This window comes from Xenopus tropicalis, chromosome 1 (assembly GCF_000004195.4).
Source record: "Xenopus tropicalis strain Nigerian chromosome 1, UCB_Xtro_10.0, whole genome shotgun sequence".
Classification (NCBI taxonomy): Eukaryota; Metazoa; Chordata; class Amphibia; order Anura; family Pipidae; genus Xenopus; species Xenopus tropicalis.
Window position 1 is genome coordinate 19,236,743 of NC_030677.2, and position 21,508 is coordinate 19,258,250.

A 21,508-nucleotide genomic window follows, 5' to 3' on the forward strand; every position below is an offset into this window, starting at 1 on the left:
TGGGGAGACTTAAGGGCACTATTGAGACAACTGAAGGTATGCCTGCATCTTGAGATTAACTCTTTACTAGCCTATCACTAATTTGGAAAGGAAACACAATGCTGGCCCTTTTTTAAAGTACTTTCTGCAACAGGCTGGCTATGATAGAAACACCATTTTCGCAAAATGAGCATAACTTAAATTCTATTTCATTAATGTTATGAAATTGTTTCGCTTTTTTTCCCCCCAAGACGTAACTGCCAGTAATCTCTCTACAAATTGTGTTACCGCAGTGCTATAGCGTAAATACCATCTGCTCGGAACTTATACAGTGCCTGCGTGGTTGTAAACATTCCAACAGTTTGATATAAGCAAGTGCAAATACAATATGACACAGTGAGATAGCAGCCATTATTCCCCGCGTTACTGATGCTGCTCTTATGGAGAACAAATGCTCACAATAGCCGCATCATCATTAAATGCAATATTTGCAAAGAGGCAGGACTTTTGTCAAGTGAAACTAGAATCCCATTCCAGGATCAGCATTTATTTATTATAAACAAAGTCTGACAGCCAAATATACAGTATTTTATCTTCTTTGATTTTGGGTAAGTTTATTATGGGATACAGAAGACTGAATTGCATGGGTCCTTGCAGAAAGGAGAGCTAAAGGCTACAAATACTATAGATTATGCTTTGGGCTTCTTTATTTGATACTGTGCTATTCATTCATTGTTGTTATTTATCTTCTACTGGTATCCGTCCCCAACATAATACTTATTCCCAAGCACCAAGGTACTAAGGCAATACACTTGACAACTACTCTGCTTGGTAAATTCTGACCACCCCTAAGCTCAGCTTCTCAACACCAGCCCAGAGCATACTGAGCATGTGTAGTGCCACTGACACACTAAAGAAGGCCTAACAAGATCCAAGATGGGGAGCGTTTGGGCAACATTGAAGGCCTGGATCATTAATGTTATAGGACTTATAACCTCTGGGACTTACTGGGAGAGAAAAGGACTGCACATTGGATATACTACTTTACTACCCTTTGCCCATTATTTAGTATGGAGTTTTATTTGGACTGTGCATAGACTTTTGTGGGACTTCAGAACTGTGTTTTATTATCCTTAGAAGGATTTCTTGCTGCTATGTGATGTCTTTGGATTCTACAAAACAAAAGGATAAACTGCCATGTGGTTTCTTTTCCCAGTGGACCCTGTGGCCCAGGACCTGCCCTCGGCAGCAGGAATGTACAGTTCTGGTGGTGGCACTGGAGGGGAAGGTGGTGGCAGGTTGCATAGCAGCAAGGGCTCATGGGGTTAGGTCCTTTAGTGCCCCCAGGGGTTCCTAAACTGACACTGACAACAGAAGCTAGGGAAATAAAGGAAGAGCTCTTGCTCTTCACCCCTTAACATTGCCATTAGGCAGATACAAATGTAAAATAAAACAAAATCAAGTGGCTTTTAAACCTGTACAGATCCTTGGGGATTACAGTTTAAATAAATGGGCAGATTCCAGCTCCCGATTCAGCCCCTTCAGGCCATTTTGGCAGCTTATCTACCCAACTGATATCTGTCCAAAACCTGGGCAGGTGTTGATCGGCCAAGTTTGATTTTTTAATTGGACCGCGGGCCACATCTGTGCAATATCGCCTTCCTGAGCGTATCAAGGAAAGATCCGCTCAAATGGCAAAGCATAGACAGGGCAAAGTAAATGTGGCAGCAAGTAACCACATAGGTCACCCCAGCCCCTTATTGTACTGAATATAATGTGGCCACTTGTTCTGAAACTGCTGCAGTCGCCTGTTATGATAGATAGGATCCCATTCTGTTCAGCATCATTCTCTCTGTCTCCCAAGCCAATTTTCCAACACTGTCACTGTTTCTAAACTGGATCATTATTTTCCCTGGGTTTTGCATGATTCACACATTAGCGCGACGCCATCCTTATTATCTGAATTGTAGCCCGGAGTTCACTCGCAGGAGCTGAAATAAAAAGAGACAATTTTCAAGGTGATGTATCGCTAGAGAAGGAAATTATCCTCCTTACTGAGAGTTCCGACTACTAATAGTGTCACAGTTCACAAAGTATTTTGCTTTTGCAATAAGGCTGAATTTATAAGCTTGTGTTATTCAGGAGTTGCGTCGCTTCATCATTACGCGGTGGCAACGAGGCAAGTGCGCTCACACCCGGCTCTTAATAAACACTTTCCACTTTACTGCACAGCCATTAAAACTGTGATGAACTTCATAAAAGTTATTTGGTGGATCTGACATGTTACGATCGGCTTCCGCCAACTGTGTCAGGATATTTCTTATTCCTTAATAAAGCCGCCATTATTATTTTCGGAAGGAACACTTCTCGCAGAATAAACAGGATATCAAAGCAAGACAAAGTATTGTGTTTTAAAACTGCTGCTCCGGGAAACATAAAATGTATGCGTAGATTGCGTAAACCTTGGAGGAAGAAACTCTTGTGGGTTTTTAGTAGCATAAAATGACATCTCCAGTGATTCTGTGTGGGTTTTACTGCTGCCCTAACAAGCTGCATTTTACTCAGCCCCTAATATATTTGTCAGCGTGTAAAATTGAATTATTCTGGTTCTCCGATTGGCTACTGGTAGGTTTTAGTCATTCTGAAAAGATAAGGATTCATTTGTATGTGTATTTTGGATGAAACTAAAACAATGTTCTGAATTTGAGTTGAAGATTTGGTTCGAGGATTGTCGTAATCTTCATTTTTCATCCCTCGACTCCACTGGTATTGAAAAAGCAAGGTGCTAAAATCAGTTCTTGTTGTCAATGCTGGCTCCAGAAAGACAGAGCTATGATCTAAAGCTCCCTTGTCTGTATACTGAATCCACAAAACCCAAACCAAGCCCTTCCTCAGTTATAGCAGAAAAAGATAAACAGACATAAAGCAATGGTGGACATTTACAACTGCTGCCCCCAAATCTTGCAAAAGGCAAAGCTCTTCTGTAAATCTTTTGGTTGTAACTGAAGAGTCAAATCCCAACTAGCACCACTAGTCAGGTGTCTAACTAGTAATGAAAACAATGGCCACACACAGGTGGAGATAAGTTAGAACATTTTACTGAGAAAACTTCTTGTACCTGAGTAATGGGGCCATGGCACGAATCTCCAATCTTTAACTTGTAGCTAAAGAATGGGACACTGTGCCACCCATATCCCACCTGCACAGTCATACTAGACACTTGTTCATTAAGACTTATTTATTCTCCCATCCCAAAATGTTGGGGCTTCCTTAATTGAGAGGCATCTGGGGAATTTTGTGGATAACAAGTTCCCTTAATGCTGGAACCTTTCTATGTTAAAGAATGCTGGGAGCAACACCTCGGGACCCAAGCTTAAGAACTATGGAATCACTGATGGTACACCACTCCTACATATGAAGAACAATTATAATAAACCACAATGTTACAGGCCTAATCGTTTTACATTCCCATCATTTTAATTGCAATGCCATATATCATACAATAATTCATGGTAAATAGTCCACAATTGGCATTATTATTTGGCCAGTTTCATTGAAGTCTTGCGACGGATACAATCTTTTATGCATTCCCACTATATGTTCCATGGGTTTTAAAATTCTGTGTCTTCCATACATACATTAATATCATGTGTATCCCTTGGCAGATATGTTATATAGCTTTAAGAAGGGGCTGGATGGCTTCTTAGCAAGTGAGGGAATACAGGGGTATGGGAGATAGCTCTCAGTACAAGTGAGGGAATACAGGGGTAGGGGGGATAGCTCTCAGTACAAGTGAGGGAATACAGGGGTATGGGAGATAGCTCTCAGTACAAGTGAGGGAATACAGGGGTATGGGAGATAGCTCTCAGTACAAGTGAGGGAATACAGGGGTATGGGAGATAGCTCTCAGTACAAGTGAGGGAATACAGGGGTATGGGAGATAGCTCTCAGTACAAGTGAGGGAATACAGGGGTAGGGGAGATAGCTCTCAGTACAAGTGAGGGAATACAGGGGTAGGGGAGATAGCTCTCAGTACAAGTGAGGGAATACAGGGGTAGGGGAGATAGCTCTCAGTACAAGTGAGGGAATACAGGGGTAGGGGGGATAGCTCTCAGTACAAGTGAGGGAATACAGGGGTAGGGGAGATAGCTCTCAGTACAAGTGAGGGAATACAGGGGTAGGGGGGATAGCTCTCAGTACAAGTGAGGGAATACAGGGGTAGGGGAGATAGCTCTCAGTACAAGTGAGGGAATACAGGGGTAGGGGGGATAGCTCTCAGTACAAGTGAGGGAATACAGGGGTAGGAGGGATAGCTCTCAGTACAAGTGACGGAATACAGGGGTAGGGGAGATAGCTCTCAGTACAAGTGACGGAATACAGGGGTAGGGGAGATAGCTCTCAGTACAAGTGACGGAATACAGGGGTAGGGGAGATAGCTCTCAGTACAAGTGACGGAATACAGGGGTAGGGGAGATAGCTCTCAGTACAAGTGAGGGAATACAGGGGTAGGGGAGATAGCTCTCAGTACAAGTGAGGGAATACAGGGGTAGGGGAGATAGCTCTCAGTACAAGTGAGGGAATACAGGGGTAGGGGAGATAGCTCTCAGTACAAGTGAGGGAATACAGGGGTAGGGGAGATAGCTCTCAGTACAAGTGAGGGAATACAGGGGTAGGGGGGATAGCTCTCAGTACAAGTGAGGGAATACAGGGTTATGGGAGATAGCTCTCAGTACAAGTGAGGGAATACAGGGGTAGGGGGGATAGCTCTCAGTACAAGTGAGGGAATACAGGGGTAGGGGAGATAGCTCTCAGTACAAGTGAGGGAATACAGGGGTAGGGGAGATAGCTCTCAGTACAAGTGAGGGAATACAGGGTTATGGGAGATAGCTCTCAGTACAAGTGAGGGAATACAGGGGTAGGGGAGATAGCTCTCAGTACAAGTGAGGGAATACAGGGGTAGGGGAGATAGCTCTCAGTACAAGTGAGGGAATACAGGGGTATGGGAGATAGCTCTCAGTACAAGTGAGGGAATACAGGGGTAGGGGGGATAGCTCTCAGTACAAGTGAGGGAATACAGGGTTATGGGAGATAGCTCTCAGTACAAGTGAGGGAATACAGGGGTAGGGGAGATAGCTCTCAGTACAAGTGAGGGAATACAGGGGTAGGGGGGATAGCTCTCAGTACAAGTGAGGGAATACAGGGGTAGGGGAGATAGCTCTCAGTACAAGTGAGGGAATACAGGGTTATGGGAGATAGCTCTCAGTACAAGTGAGGGAATACAGGGGTAGGGGGATAGCTCTCAGTACAAGTGAGGGAATACAGGGGTATGGGAGATAGCTCTCAGTACAAGTGAGGGAATACAGGGGTAGGGGGGGTAGCTCTCAGTACAAGTGAGGGAATACAGGGTTAGGGGAGATAGCTCTCAGTACAAGTGAGGGAATACAGGGGTAGGGGAGATAGCTCTCAGTACAAGTGAGGGAATACAGGGGTAGGGGAGATAGCTCTCAGTACAAGTGAGGGAATACAGGGGTAGGGGGGATAGCTCTCAGTACAAGTGAGGGAATACAGGGGTATGGGAGATAGCTCTTAGTACAAATAGATCCAGGGACTGGTTCGATTGCCATCTTGGAGTCAGGAAGGAATTTTTCCCCCACTTAGGCAAATGAGAGAGGCTTCGGATGGGGTTTTTGCTTTCCATTGGATCAGATAGCAGTTAGGCAGGTTATATATAGGCATAAAAGATTGAACTTGATGGACGTGTGTCTTTTTTCAATCTAACTTACTATGTAGACATAACGGCATTATTGTGCCGACATCCCAGCACAATACTCATGTACACAGCAGTACCAAGCTCACATCTATATGACAAGCAGATCAGGATTTGTTTGGATTACAGCTGCCATTTCAGGAAGAAAAACATCATTTTCTGCCAAGGAGAAAACAATTAACTTCTCCAATTAAGGGCTAATTAGTAATGCTTTATACGTGTCACTCCAGTGCTGTCATGTTTGTACATGTGACATGTTCTTCTGGCATTTCCACATCTTTAGCACAAGGAATACTGATAAGGAGACTATTTATCTGACTGCAGTGTAAGTGAGAAAGCCAAAGACACATTTGATCCTAACTCACTTGTACTGTATATAATGTCTAAAACACTGTTAGCCAAACACAGAAAATAAGGAGCAGTTGTTTCAATAAAACTAGAATAAGGAGAAGTGCAGTGATGAAGTGATCCCCATGGTAGGGAATGGAGAGCACATAACAAAGGCATGTACAATGCACATAGTATTCAGATCCATATCTTGAGGTTACCTTGGAACCCTTTATACCGGCCAAGGCTGGCGGCTGTGACTGACAGTATCGATGCCAAGGAGCTTGCCTAGAGCATAGCTAGTAGGTAGCCAAAAGGGGGGCAGAGGAATGGTAAGATTTGGATTGGGGCTATGGTTTTGGTATTTATACTGGCACCTAAGAAAGGAATCCAAATCCCAAGAATCTTCTCGCTCTGCATTGCTGCTTCCTTGTAGCCCTCATAGCCCAATAGTAAGTAATTACATTTGTCCCTAAACCAGTGCAAAATGTTACACCTATTACTAACCCACGCTATGGCCCACACCATGTGTAGCTGAGAGTAACTAGAGTAATAGTAACGACTGTGCAGGCACAGTTCTACATTTATAATTAGAGGCCAATTAGAAGGGTGCATACAATAAAGATACTTAGGCATTACAAGTTTGTAGCAGAGCTTACCATAAACAATTTCTTTACTTAGCTCATTGTCCCTCAAGGTCTAAAAGCTGGGCTAGATGGAATACACATGGAAAAGCCAATAGAGACTTAGCTCAGGCTTAGCCAGTGCTTGACTTTTAATCACAGACTTTTTTTCCTGTTTTGTTGAAGATGGACTGGAGGAACCCAGACAGAATTCCCATACAGAAGCATCCAACTCATTCCCATCACAGAAAATAGAGATCACAGTAGGACTCCTGTAATTGTGAAAATATATAAAGGTTGGAAACCCTTTCTGGACAGCACTGCCACAGGTACGAGACCACTTGCTTAGTTGCTTTTCTGCCAAGTGTTTCTGTTCGATGCAGAGTGTGGTTCTCTGGTAAATGAGAGGGTCATTTACTGCTTAAAAGGCAGGGGCAAAAAACAGACAAATACCACCTTGTTTTTTTGCACTTTGCTTTCACCATTCATGAGCGGCAAACATGAAGGCACACACACCCTCCTCTTCTCTATCCCTTGTACGTCAAAGCACCTTGTACATATAAGGGTTGATTCACTAATGTGCGTTAAAACGAGCGCTATTTATAGCATGGGTTAAAAATTTTATTGCGTCTTAACGCACGATTCACTAAAAGGATACTTGCGTTAATTTACGCATGCGCTATTTAACGCACAATCGCTACTTATCTCGCGCACGCCATATTAGCCATACACGCCATTACGTCATAAAACTACTGTACTGAAAATGCCCATTTCCCTGCAAACTGGCGGCTGCATCACTCTGGGGCCAACACAGACTTGAATAAATCCCACTGCAAAGTCCGTATTGTGTTGCCAAAAGCTCATGAACTGTACTTTTCTATAATTACCGCCTGCCCCAAGTAGGGGTTAATTTTCGCACAGACTAATGCGATATTTAGCGCGTCTAAGTGTTTGAGATAATGCGTTAGTATTATTTCTGCGCGCAAATTAACGCAATGCTTTAAAAATAATGCATTCGGTTGCACTCTATTTGACGCATGCGATATGCGACTTAACGCATGTGATAATACTTTACCGAATTGCGCGTTTTTTTTATCCGCATCAATTTTACCGCAAAAAAAGCATGTGATAACGCTTATCGCACTTTAGTGAATCAACCCTATAATCTCTGCAAAGCACTGTGGTATATGTCAGCCTAGGGTGTCATATATTTAAAGTAAAATTTGCTCACATATGGAGCACTTGTGACAGGACGTACAAAAAGACTTCCGTTCATCCTGTCCCCAGTACTCAGTGTGTGAGTAAAAAGGAGGGGGAGGGGAGTTGCGAATGGGGCGCCTGATATTTGGTGCTGTATGTCAGTGCTATATAAATAATGGATATTATGAGTATCACATAACTGGACAGGCACACAGGTGGCTATGGTCTATTGTCCTGTTTGTTCAGTGCTTGACACCTTCTAATGCAACTACTGACATGATGAAATCTTCACCCTCTGTGTGTAATCATCAGGCCAGATTGGTTTTGGCAGACCATCCCATGATCTTGTAATGCAAAGGGTCTGTCAAAACCAATCCCCAATCTTACGATTATGATCAGATGATGGGCAGTTTGGCTGAAATCAGCCCACCCACATGAACAAATCTGGGCTGCCTTTATTTTGAGGTGTCTGGCCATAGCATGCCTTACCAGAAGCCAACAGCAGGGGCAGCTTAGCAAACAAGGGGCTTGGCATGATGGAATATGGGTTTTTTGCAGGATTTGGCTGAAGCCTAGTAGATCAGATCTGGTTCGGCTGTACAATGAAAACCATGTAACTTTAAAGTCAGTGAAATTTTTTTTGTCAGTGATTATTTGTTTATCTTGAAATTGAATATCCAAACTTGTTTCGGTATACCTAAGACCTATTCCACTATACTAAGCACGTGGCAACAACAATGGCTCTTTCTCACTTTTTTATATCACCCAGCCAATCCCTCAGCTCCTGCCTATGCTCCATACACTGGAGATAAAAAGTCTACACACACATGCAAAATGGCAGGTTTTTGTTTAGATAAATCCTGTTGGAAGTTAATTCTTATCTCAAATAGTAGTTAGTATACACCTGAGCCCAATTAAAGTGGCCCTGATTGAGCACAGGTAAAGTTAGGCTGCTCCTGTAGGATAATTCCTGTTGGTCTCATACTCCAAAAGCCATGGTCAGCAAAGAACTTTCAAAACATGTAGGGATCTCATCATTCAAAGGTATCAATAAGGACAGTGGTACAAAAAAAGTATCAGTGCTGTCCAACTTCTGTGGTGCCAAGGGCCGGAATTTCTCTATCATACATGGTGGAGGGCCGCTAATGGAAGCCAGTTTTGACCACTCCCCCTTTATAAACTACACCCACTTCAAACCACACCTATTTAATCACAATGGTGGTAGCACAGCAAAATCCCAAATGCTTGGTCCTTACAGCGAGGATATCAACTGTCATTCATATGTGAAAGAATTATATTATGTCATATTAAGATATACCCTTAAATCCATATGCCTCCTCCTCCCCTGTGGATAGCAGAGCAACCCCCAGTACATAATTACACACATTAGCGACCATTTAATGTCTATTTCCAACTGCTAACAAACCCACAACAAACCCCTGCCAGGTTCACCTCCCACAGACATACTCTGCCTGCCCTATGCTATGTGCCATAATCTGCCTACTCTATGTTTCCTGTGTGTGCCATACACACAGGCAGTATAGCCCAGGCAGTACCTACAATGTCTGAGGTGTGAATAGGTGAAAATGGGGAGTGATTACAGCCTGAGCCTGAGGTGTGAACACTGCAGGGGGTTAACAATGCAGAGATTAAAAGGTGTGAACAACACAGGGCATTACATGTTTAAACAATACAGGGGGATTTCAGCCTGAATCTGAGGTGAGAACTATGCAGGGGGCCAGTTTATCTCAGTACTGATACCATTTAAAGTTTACACAAAGGTAAGCCATCAAAGCAGCCAGACAGGTGGGGGGCCACACAGAGGGGGGTTGAGGGCCACCAGTTGGACAGCACTGATCTAAGTCATTATTCCTTGGAGCATGGTGAAGACAGTCATCAACAAGTGGAGAAAATATGGCCAAGATCAGGATGTCCCTCCAAGACTGATGAGAAGGCAAGGAGAAAACTGGTCAGGGAGGCCACCAAGGGGCCTAGAGCAACATTAAAGGAGCAAGTACTGGTACTTCGCTATACGTGACAACAATCAGTCATATTCTTCTCGGTTGTCGGGTAGGGTAGCAAGACGAAAACCCTTTACTCCCAAAGAAAAACATCCAAGCCCGGATAAACTTTGCAAAAAGTTATACCCAGTCTCCCAGAACCATGTGCAAAAATGTATTATGGTCTAGTTGAGGGTTGAACTATTTGGCCATAATGTTAAAAGGTATGTTTGCCACCAAAATAACACAGCACATCATCATAAGAACACCATAGTCTCAATGAAGTACGGCAGAGGCAGCATAGCTGGTGCTTTAGTCAGGCTGGATGGAATCATGAATAGCTCTAAGTGTCAGTCTATTTTGTCACAAAACCTTCAAGCATCTGCAAGGAAGATGAAGAGGAACTTCACCTTTCACCATGACAACCACTCAAAGCATCAATCTAAATTGACAAAGCAATGGCTTCACCAAAGGAAGATCAGTGTTCTGGAATGGCCCAGCCAGAGCCCCGATCCAGTTTTTGAAGTTTTTGCAGGGAGGAGTAGGCAAAAATGGGCAAGTCCAGATGTAACCAACTGATAAACGTTTTCTGATTTGTTATTGACTTCTTTGTATAGATTGCAATCTATTTATTAAACAAAAACCTCCGATTTTGCAGGGGTATCTAGACTTTTTAAATCCAGTGTAAGTACCTTATGAGTTACTGACCCACATGGCTATGTTCCAGTAAAGGCCACCTATCACTGAAAAACTGTTTCCCCATTAGAGACTCACATTCCAATAGTGAGAAATAATAGCAATTCTGGTGGTGGGGGGGGGGGGGGGTGTATAAATATACATGCTCCTCTGTACAACATGTTTAGGCTCAATATTAGTTTGAATCAGGGCCATATTTACATGTAGGTACCCGAGTACCTGTACCTAGGGCAGCCGCTTTTGGGGGGCAGCCCTCGAAACTAAATATGGCACTGGTTTGAATTAAATTGAACCTAAAATGTTGCTAAGGAGGTGTCTTGTACTTGCCAGGGTGCTTTTTTTGTTGGGGGGGGGTCTATAGTTATAGTGATAACGAACATCTATTTCAACGCCAGAACCCCTGTATTACACTTCCATTAAAGACACACAAATGAATGCCAGCAATGTGTATTTGTCTGGGATTTTATTTCTTAAAATAATAAGTCATACAAATGGTTACACTCACAAACATGATCTTGACCCAAAACAATAAAAAAAAAAAAAAAAAAAGAAAGAAAATAAAAATATTGCTAGCCTACCAACATTACCAGGAAGGAATTCATGTAGGCAATGAAATGGAACTACTTTCAGTAGTCGTGATTTCCCGCATACCACCATTTATATATACTTTTGCGACAAGAACGACGCCGCTTTAGGTTTTTTTTTTTTCCTGTTTTCGTTCTTGCCGTAGTTATCCGATAGGAGGGTATCCATGCCAAAATAAGGGAAATGAACACAAAAAAAAAATTCCTGTTTTTACTAAATTATTAAAAAAAGAGAAATGTACAAGACAAGCAGGTAGAAAAACAATGCACTGTGTGGCTTCCAAAGAAAAAGTGGGATCACGTATTGTCCTGAGAAGTCTGCCAACTGACTGCTTTATTGGGCATATTTTAAACATATAAAAGAAAATAATATATATATTTATTTTTTTTTAATTTTTTTTTTTAGCTTTTTTGAACCATAAAAGTGGTTTGCTGAATGCCTCCCTCATGTTATTCCCAGTTGATAGCTAAGCGAACAAACCCTTTGTTGTTTTCATGTTCTAAAAACTGTACACAGACAAGTACATTCATGATATAATTAACTACTAACTTTTCTTGCGTAACGAAGGACCCATTGGACACAGAACAGTGAAGTTATTCCACTGGACAGGAACAAACTACAATTTTTATATGGAGGAAAAAAAGGTCCCAAAAATTCTCTTTTCTTCTCCCGTTATGCTGTATATTTGGACCAGTCCCTAAAAACAATGAAGGTCAGCTTGTAAGTTCAGAATGTTTGCCTCTTTCCTAAAATCCAGATTCTTCTTATCTTCTCTGGAGTTGAAACCTTAGATGCCGGGGGGGAATGCTCATCGCTTTCTGGAGGGCTACAACTGGTCACTTGGATGGTCTCTGTCGGCCTCTGGTTTGACGGTTTGGCCGGGAGAAGGAGCATGGGGTGGGTGGACCACAGCTGGGTGACCATGTGATAAAGGCATAGCAGTTGGTACTATACCTTCTACCGCTGCCGGGATGCCAGCTGGAGCCACACTGACAACACCTTGGGAATATCTGCAAGAAGAGCACACGGACATTCATTCACTTGATGAGCATGGAAGGAACTTGAGTCCAGTGGGTGTATGTGCACTACTGCTCAACAGCCACCAGGGGGGGTTAATGTGAAAGTACTGCGGCTAATACATAAATACAACAAAAGGAAGAATCCTTGGTTAACAGACACTATTAAGCACTGCACTGCTGTTCTGGAAAAGGTTCTAAGACTTTTCACTTGAAGTCAACCTTCAGGTCTGGGTTCCCTTAATTCATAACAAGATAAAACAGATATAGGAAAATATTGTTGCATCAGTCATTCAGCCACAGCTGCAATTATGTTTTACCCCCCTGTATCTCACCCTAATGATGCTAAAACTGGGCTCAGGTACATCAAGGAAACAAGATTTCATCACAAATCTTACTATAATTGGCCTTTAGACTTGGCTCCAGCACCCACGGCCCTACCAGTGCTCTATGGCGTGGTTTAGTGCTATGTTGTATTTTTCTTGAGGGAAACATCCAATTTTAGGAAAAGGGGGGCATTTTTGTTTAGGGAGGCTAACAATAGCAGGCTTTCCATTGGAGGGTTTAGTTGGCCCTTTTTTTTAGCTTCTTCATTAAGGTGATCTACTTTCTTAAATATACTTTATTTGCTTCAGATTTTTCTTTCTTAATTCTTAGGTAATTGCCCCAGGCATGTTTGTACCTCATGTGTTTTTACTTGATAACATTTGGTGAACTGTGTTTGTTATTGGTGTCAGACTGGCTCAGTTATAGCGGGAAAACTCCCAATGGGCCTTTGTGCTCCTAAGCATTCTGTCTATTTGATAGCCAGTGCTAGGTACAAGTAAATACATGGAAGAACAGATTATAGTGTGTAAAGAAAAGAGATTAAGAGAATAAAGAGGTTGAGTGTGAAGAGGAGAAAACTAGTTTGCACCATCGGTCGCACGAAAGATCGTTCCAAACTGCCACGTTCAGGGCTGAAACGGCAGATAAGGAGGTAGAAACAATAGGATTTCTACCTCTTTCTGCTGATTCAGCCCTGAAGGCAGATTTTTCTCAGGTGCCTTCTATGGCACCCAATCAAAATCTTTTAACCCGTCTGATCAGCGAGTCGACCAATATCAGCAGCTTCCTGCGAGGTTTCGTACGATATTATCGGTGCGTGTATGGCCAGCTTTAGGGTATTCTGGTGGGGCCCTGGCCCAGTCTGATACTAGCCAAACCCTGAGCAGCTGAATGATAATATACCCCACACTGTGCTACTGTGACAGTAACTTCTCATTGTGTTTCCTGGATCAATATTCCCGGCCATTTAACGTGCTGTAATTACACTCATTTCGGTTTCCATTGTTATTGAATGAAGATGTTCCCATAACAAATGTGCAGATTTAGGAAACATCTACCTGTTAATGTTGCAATAAAGGTCACTTTGCAGTATGATGAGCCCGATTGGTGGCAGATAAGAAGGGACACAATCCCACTGACGGCCATATAATACCATTGTGTCATTATGATGGGAAATAAAAATAACAATGTGTGTGTTTGGGGGGGTATGGGCTCTGGCTCGGCACAGCGGCACGGCATACAGAGTGAGCCGGTTTCACGTTGCAGAAAGTCTATTAGCATATTAAACATGAAAGTGATCAATCTGCTCCTTATCTCTCGCTGCAGTTACATGGAGAGGTAGCAGCGTTTGCCCACGTGATGCAGTAAATCCCATTTAAGGCCCAGGATAATGCCAGGGATAAGTCATAACTGAGAAGGAAAGATAAGGGCATCTAAATGGTTCTCATAATCTTGGGCGCCAGAGAGCACAAATAACGTAGCATGGAGACGAGGGATCTATATTACCCCCCTAGATCAGGGGTGGGAAACTGGCAGCCTTGGAATGGTTGTAAACTACAGTTCCCAGTATCCTTAGCATTCTAAAAAAAAGTATTCTAAATCAGCAGCTTACACCATCTGGTGTGTGGCCACCTCAACCCAATCGTATCTTTAGGAGCTGCCTAATGTGATAATGTCAGAGGAACTATTTTGTGTTGCAGAGACTGCTGTGGGGCTGGTGATGCACTTACAATAATTAAGAAAACAAGGGTTAGAAAATAAAAATGGGGCCAGAGGGCCGTGCTTGTGAGAAAATTTGTTGGTGTTATATTAATAAATGATGATGATTATCAGCTCTGCTATTGTGAAGGAGCCCAAGCTCATTATGTTCGGGGGAGGGAAGACTGTGCACAAAGATTCTTTGGTTTAAGCTTCGGCAACCTATTCAGTTCTCTCCAATCATACCGGCTCCTCTTTGATCTATGTGTCGTCCCCCAACAACTTCTGCTCCAGCCCCATCAGTGCTGATTATTCAAAATGGACATTTTTTTTTGTGGAAACCCATTTATGTCAGACAGTCCCCACTGTGGGAGATGCTTCCCCACCCAGGGGGCGCAGATTTAAAAATTGGGCACCTTCAAAGGCCTATTTGTATGATATCTAAGGTTAATACACCTCTGCTATCCTAGACTTCGAAGGCTTGTCTGAAGACCAATTAAGTTGAAATTTGGGGAGACCACTTATTTGCTGCAATGGATAATACAGCAGGGTCAGTGATATGTTCTCTTACATGTTCCAGATCCAACTGATCCTTTGTCAGGTGCTTAAGGCTAAGCACCAAAACATGTAGTGCAATATCCAACAGACACAAGTGGATAACTTGCTTGGATCTCTGGAGTGAATCCATTCTTTTATTTGTGAAATCTGGAGGATGTAGTACGTCAACTACAATGAAGAACCTCTTAATGTTTTCAAAGAGTGGGAGGACATCAAGTTGTATTAATACCTGGGGTAAGAAGAGCCCACAATGTATGTTGGGCAATAAAGACCTAATATTTACTGCAGTCGGGATCTGCCTGTGAAGGCTACATGACGCTCAAAAGTTCAGCAGCCATTGCCGCATTAGCCCATATCACGGCTGGGTTCTGCAGCAGAGTGGCGCATACCGTGTCTCTATTTATCTAAAAACTGGGAAATAGCCATGTTTACCTGTAGGCACCACCATTGAGCTCTGGATGAACAACCCCAGGATCCATGCTGGCCCAATGTGTTGCTGCAGTTAAGTGATCTTTATTGACACAGTTTTTCAGGCTGTCAGGAATGCGACCTGTGTGACAATGACAATACAATAATGATTATACTTGTTGGAGTTGGATTCTGTTAATATCCTATTTAAAGAAGTATAACACAGATATGGGACCATAAGAAGTCAGAAACCCATTATATTTGCCTTTCCCCAGAGAATACGATGTTAATGATCCATTTGCTGGTTCTGCCCATCCAGCAGCACCACTATTATTACACCTTACTGCCCTGAATTCCTTGGGTCTAGTTGGAATACAAATAGGGCACTATGTGCAAGGAGTTCCATATGTTAATATTTAATTTTATACTATATATATGTATACACAGTATATTGTGCGTCGATCCCTAAGCTCAGGTAAGTGACAACAGCACAGAGTATGTGCAGTGAATCAGCAGAAAAGAAGATGGGGGGCTACTGGGGGCACAGATCTTCCCTGCTAAAGGGCTGTGGGTGCCTTGGGACGGTACAGACACAAAACCTTAGACCAAGGGCCCACCAAGGGCCCACTCTACAAACTATTTTTCCTCCTTTCCTCGCCCAACCACTTAGTTCTCCAAGTCTCTCTTATTTACATGCTAGCATCTGTCTCTCTATCCTCCAATCTATTCCTCCTCTTTGTTCCCATACAGAAATAGGGAATGACCATGAAGTAGGCCAGATGGTGATGAACAGAAGGGCCCACTGGCACCTGGGCCCACCGGGAGTTTTCCTACCACCATTTCAAAAATGGAAATGGAAAATTGAGAACATCATCCATGCCCATGATGTCCTGATCTACTCCAGACCCACCACAAACTCCTGGGACAGTCGTTAGAAGCAGTTTAAAGTAAAGCTTTGAGCTGTTCCTTTTTGCATGTGTGGAACCCTTTAGGGGCTGTTTGGGTGAAACGGTGGGAGAAATAAGCACATAGAGTCACCCACCAGTAATTGCCCTGCGGATTTCCCTTGCTGCTTCCTCCCGCATCTCTATGGACGCTTGCTCGCTGTACCAAGCCGCGTGTGGCGTACAGATGAGGTTTGGCGCATCTTTAAGAGCACCCTGGCTGAAGCTGCGTGTAAAAGAAAACAGTGAATTTTTTGTGTTACTTAGTTACTTAGTGCCAACGAGATTATTAGCCGAGGCAATGTAAGTTGTAAGTATAGGAAAGCTGAAACACTACTGCAAGTCTGCATAACAAATCAATGGTTGTTATTATATAATGATTTGATGACAGTATCCGATGTAAGACCGGGCAGCCTTATAAATCTATGTCATATTCCAACCTATGATCATTAGGGCACAATGCACTGTACCTGAAAGGTTCCGACTCATGTACATCTAATGCCGCTCCTCGTATCCTGCCCTCCTTTAGGGCCTGCGCCAGTGCCTTCTCATCCACCAAGCCACCTCGTGCCGTGTTCACTAAGAAGGCACCCTGCCTCATCTGCAGGTACAAGCACAGCGTGTCAGTGGCACAAACATACACAGCCATATGAATGCAAACAGTATACAAAGTGCGCTCAGTACTTACTAATCCTAGGCCTGGAGTGGCCAAAGATGAACATACTAAGGTCAGAATTCCTGTATCTTAAAGAAAATACAATATTTTGCCACCAGAAGCAGTGGCGTAACTATACAGCAGACCCCGCAGTTGAAGGGGGACCACGGGGTCTACTGTAACTAAGTCCCCTCCTCCCAGCCCCAGCAAGGTTAGGGTTGGGAGGGGAGGAGAGACTGGCCCTCGCGACCAGCGCGACCACATTACGCTGTTGACCAGAAGGGGTTATCTTGAGATTGTGGGACTGGAATGTAAATAACATCACTACGGCTGCCAGTTGTAGATGCCTGACTTGGAGCAGTGGCAAGGACCCAGTTATGGTGACAATTAAAGACAATGTCCACTTGCTCTCCTAGATACACCTGAAAGCTCAACATGAAGGCCAGTTAGGGTGAGAATTATGGACAATGGCCACTTGCTCTCCTAGATACACCTGAAAGCGCAACATGAAGGCCAGTTAGGGTGAGAATTATGGATAATAGCTATTGGCTCTCCTAGATACACCTGAAAGCGCAACATGAAGGCCAGTTAGGGTGAGAATTATGGATAATAGCTATTGGCTCTTCTAGATACACCTGAAAGCTCAACATGAAGGCCAGTTAGGGTGAGAATTATGGATAATAGCTATTGGCTCTCCTTGATACACCTGAAAGCTCAACATGAAGGCCAGTTAGGGTGAGAATTATGGATAATAGCTATTGGCTCTCCTAGATACACCTGAAAGCTCAACATGAAGGCCAGTTAGGGTGAGAATTATGGATAATAGCTACTGGCTCTCCTAGATACACCTAAAAGCGCAACATGAAGGCCAGTTAGGGTGAGAATTATGGATAATAGCTAATGGCTCTCCTTGATACACCTGAAAGCGCAACATGAAGGCCAGTTAGGGTGAGAATTATGGATAATAGCTATTGGCTCTCCTAGATACACCTGAAAGCTCAACATTAAGGCCAGTTAGGGTGAGAATTATGGATAATAGCTATTGGCTCTCCTAGATACACCTGAAAGTTCAACATGAAGGCCAGTTAGGGTGAGAATTATGGATAATAGCTATTGGCTCTCCTTGATACACCTGAAAGCGCAACATGAAGGCCAGTTAGGGTGAGAATTATGGATAATAGCTATTGGCTCTCCTAGATACACCTGAAAGCGCAACATGAAGGCCAGTTAGGGTGAGAATTATGGATAATAGCTATTGGCTCTCCTTGATACACCTGAAAGCTCAACATGAAGGCCAGTTAGGGTGAGAATTATGGATAATAGCTATTGGCTCTCCTAGATACACCTGAAAGCTCAACATGAAGGCCAGTTAGGGTGAGAATTATGGATAATAGCTACTGGCTCTCCTAGATACACCTGAAAGCGCAACATGAAGGCCAGTTAGGGTGAGAATTATGGATAATAGCTATTGGCTCTCCTTGATACACCTGAAAGCGCAACATGAAGGCCAGTTAGGGTGAGAATTATGGATAATAGCTATTGGCTCTCCTAGATACACCTGAAAGTTCAACATGAAGGCCAGTTAGGGTGAGAATTATGGATAATAGCTATTGGCTCTCCTAGATACACCTGAAAGCTCAACATGAAGGCCAGTTAGGGTGAGAATTATGGATAATAGCTATTGGCTCTCCTTGATACACCTGAAAGCGCAACATGAAGGCCAGTTAGGGTGAGAATTATGGATAATAGCTATTGGCTCTCCTTGATACACCTGAAAGCTCAACATGAAGGCCAGTTAGGGTGAGAATTATGGATAATAGCTATTGGCTCTCCTTGATACACCTGAAAGCTCAACATGATGGCCAGTTAGGGTGAGAATTATGGATAATAGCTATTGGCTCTCCTAGATACACCTGAAAGCCCAACTTAAAGACTAGTTAGGGTGAGAATTTGGGACAATGTGCATTTGGCTCCCTAAGATATGCCTGAAAGCCCAGGTTGAGAGCCAGTTAGGCTGAGAATTGGGGCAACGTCCATTTGCTTCCACAGATCCACCTAAAAGTCCAACTTAAAGGCCAGTTATAGTGAGAAATATTTGGCTACTAAAGATGCTGAATTTAAATCAAACATTCACCTTAATATTAACTTTTAATGTGATGTAGAAAGTGACCGCCGAGACAATTTGCAGCTGGTCCATATTTATCATTTATCTTTCAATTCTGCCTTTAACCGGCCTGAATGCCATTTGGTTGCTGGGGGTTCACTGCCCTGGCAACCACTAAAATAACAATAATCCTGTAGCTATTTTTTTTTTATAGTTATAGTTTTTTTTTGTTTTATTCCTTATCTTTCTATTCAGATCCTCTTCTAGTCATCTTTCAGTCTGTCACTCAAACCACAAAGTTTAAATTCCAAGCTGGAAAGCATCTGCAGAATATAAGGTTAAATATTTCAAAAGCCACAAAGAATAAAATAAAGAGATACCGGCAGATTGCCTTAGAATATCACTAGGATTCCATGTTGCTAAGCCCCAGTACAGTCGCCACGTGAGTTTCCCTACAAAGCTGCAGCCACTATTACAGACACTAGAGGGAGCCAAATAGCCATGGCAGCTAGGGGTGTGCGGCAAAGTAACGCTAATGGGAAAAGCTCCATTTCCGCTGAGTGTAGGACACAGAAACACATCATTGTATTCATCATTCCTTATATAGCGCCAACTGTGACTCTGTTTAATGGCGTGTAACCCCCAAATACGTGTTTTTTTGCATAAAAGCAGTTCTGAACTGCCCAATAAACACATGCAGTGGAGTTAAAGTTATATTTAGAATTTGTCAAGAGAAGTCAGCGTTTCCCATTCGGTTGGTATGCAAAGTATTCACAAACTGTTAAAGGCCCAGTAACGCCAAAAATGCGAGGATTTTACTGGCGTGTGTTTGCCTTCAGCTCCTGGGCTGTTTTCTCTTTTATCTCTTGTCTAAACAAAGCCCCACCCGGCCCATTGTATACAGTGGAGCTTTAGAGAATACCTGACTTGCCCTAAAAGCCCTACCAGTAAAACTACAGTTATTTTCACATTAAGCCTGGAAGAGATGGGGTGGAAATCTTTAACCCTTTATGAGTTCCCACTATGCATCTGATTCGCTGAAACCCAGAAACGTAAACGCTACGGCGTTGACACACCAGTCCCTGCAAATGAACGCTGTGGAACCGACGGAAAGGGTCGAAATGCACAGCGTGGGGCAGATTTATTAAAATTCAAACTGGGGAATCCTGGGAAATGCACCCCGTGCAACATTAGCCTTATAGCCAGTAAGACATTCCTGAAAGTTGGGAAGGTTGTTGTTTTAATGAATCAGCATATTTATCAATGCCTTCCGGCTTTTACAGTGTTCCATTTGCCAGATTTAATCCGGCTGTTGTTTAAGCAGTCGAATTCTGTCGGGTGTTAGAGCTCATATGCAGCAATGAGCTTTAACATTTCTATGTGCATTTCTGTGTACAGCTCCCCTGTATGTACTATTAATGAGCTGCATACACAAGCAGGGCTATACAGTTATAGGATCTATTACTTGGGACCTGAGGTTTTCCTGATAACTTTCTGTAATCTAGATCACCCTACCTTAAGTCTACTAGAAATTATTTAGACATGTAATAAACCCAATAAGGGGTAATTATATCTTAGTTGGGATCAAGTACAGGTACTGTTTTATTATTACAGAGAAAAGGGAATCATTTAACCATTAAATAAACCCAATAGGGCTGTTCTGCCCCCAATAAGGGGTAATTATATCTTAGTTGGGATCAAGTACAGGTACTGTTTTATTATTACAGAGAAAAGGGAATCATTTAACCATGAAATAAACCCAATAGGGCTGTTCTGCCCCCAATAAGGGGTAATTATATCTTAGTTGGGATCAAGTACAGCTACTGTTTTATTATTACAGAGAAAAGGGAATCATTTAACCATTAAATAAACCCAGTAGGGCTGTTCTGCCCCCAATAAGGGGGAATTATATCTTAGTTGGGATCAAGTACAGGTACTGTTTTATTATTACAGAGAAAAGGGAATCATTTAACCATTAAATAAACCCAATAGGGCTGTTCTGCCCCCAATAAGGGGGAATTATATCTTAGTTGGGATCAAGTACAGGTACTGTTTTATTATTACAGAGAAAAGGGAATCATTTAACCATGAAATAAACCCAATAGGGCTGTTCTGCCCCCAATAAGGGGTAATTATATCTTAGTTGGGATCAAGTACAGCTACTGTTTTATTATTACAGAGAAAAGGGAATCATTTAACCATTAAATAAACCCAATAGGATTGTTCTGCCCCCAATAAGGGGTAATTATATCTTAGTTGGGATCAAGTACAGGTACTGTTTTATTATTACAGAGAAAAGGGAATCATTTAACCATGAAATAAACCCAATAGGGCTGTTCTGCCCCCAATAAGGGGGAATTATATCTTAGTTGGGATCAAGTACAGGTACTGTTTTATTATTACAGAGAAAAGGGAATCATTTAACCATTAAATAAACCCAATAGGGCTGTTCTGCCCCCAATAAGGGGTAATTATATCTTAGTTGGGTCTATGTAAAATCTACTGTTTTATTATTACAGGGAAAAGTAAAGTATTTTGGGGTCTGACTGAGCGCTGCACCTCGCATCTGTCTCCAAGTACAGGGCACAGCACCAATGGGCACAAGGCAGCCCTATCATTGC

General features: G+C 42.7%; 1 protein-coding gene across 4 annotated transcripts in view; it reads right to left on the reverse strand.

Moving 5' to 3' along the window:
* Positions 1-11,038: 11,038 nt before the first annotated feature.
* ctbp1 (C-terminal binding protein 1) overlaps positions 11,039-21,508 on the reverse strand; it is a 277,705-nt gene continuing 267,235 nt past the window's right edge. For 3 of the 4 annotated variants that reach the window (XM_031898493.1, XM_012960343.3, XM_012960342.2), the window contains 4 exons: positions 16,599-16,729; positions 16,227-16,354; positions 15,209-15,326; positions 11,039-12,187 (listed from right to left, as the gene is read on the reverse strand). In XM_031898493.1, the coding sequence (XP_031754353.1) occupies positions 12,004-12,187; positions 15,209-15,326; positions 16,227-16,354; positions 16,599-16,729 (561 nt within the window). In that variant the 3' untranslated portion in view covers positions 11,039-12,003. 4 annotated transcript variants of the gene reach the window in all.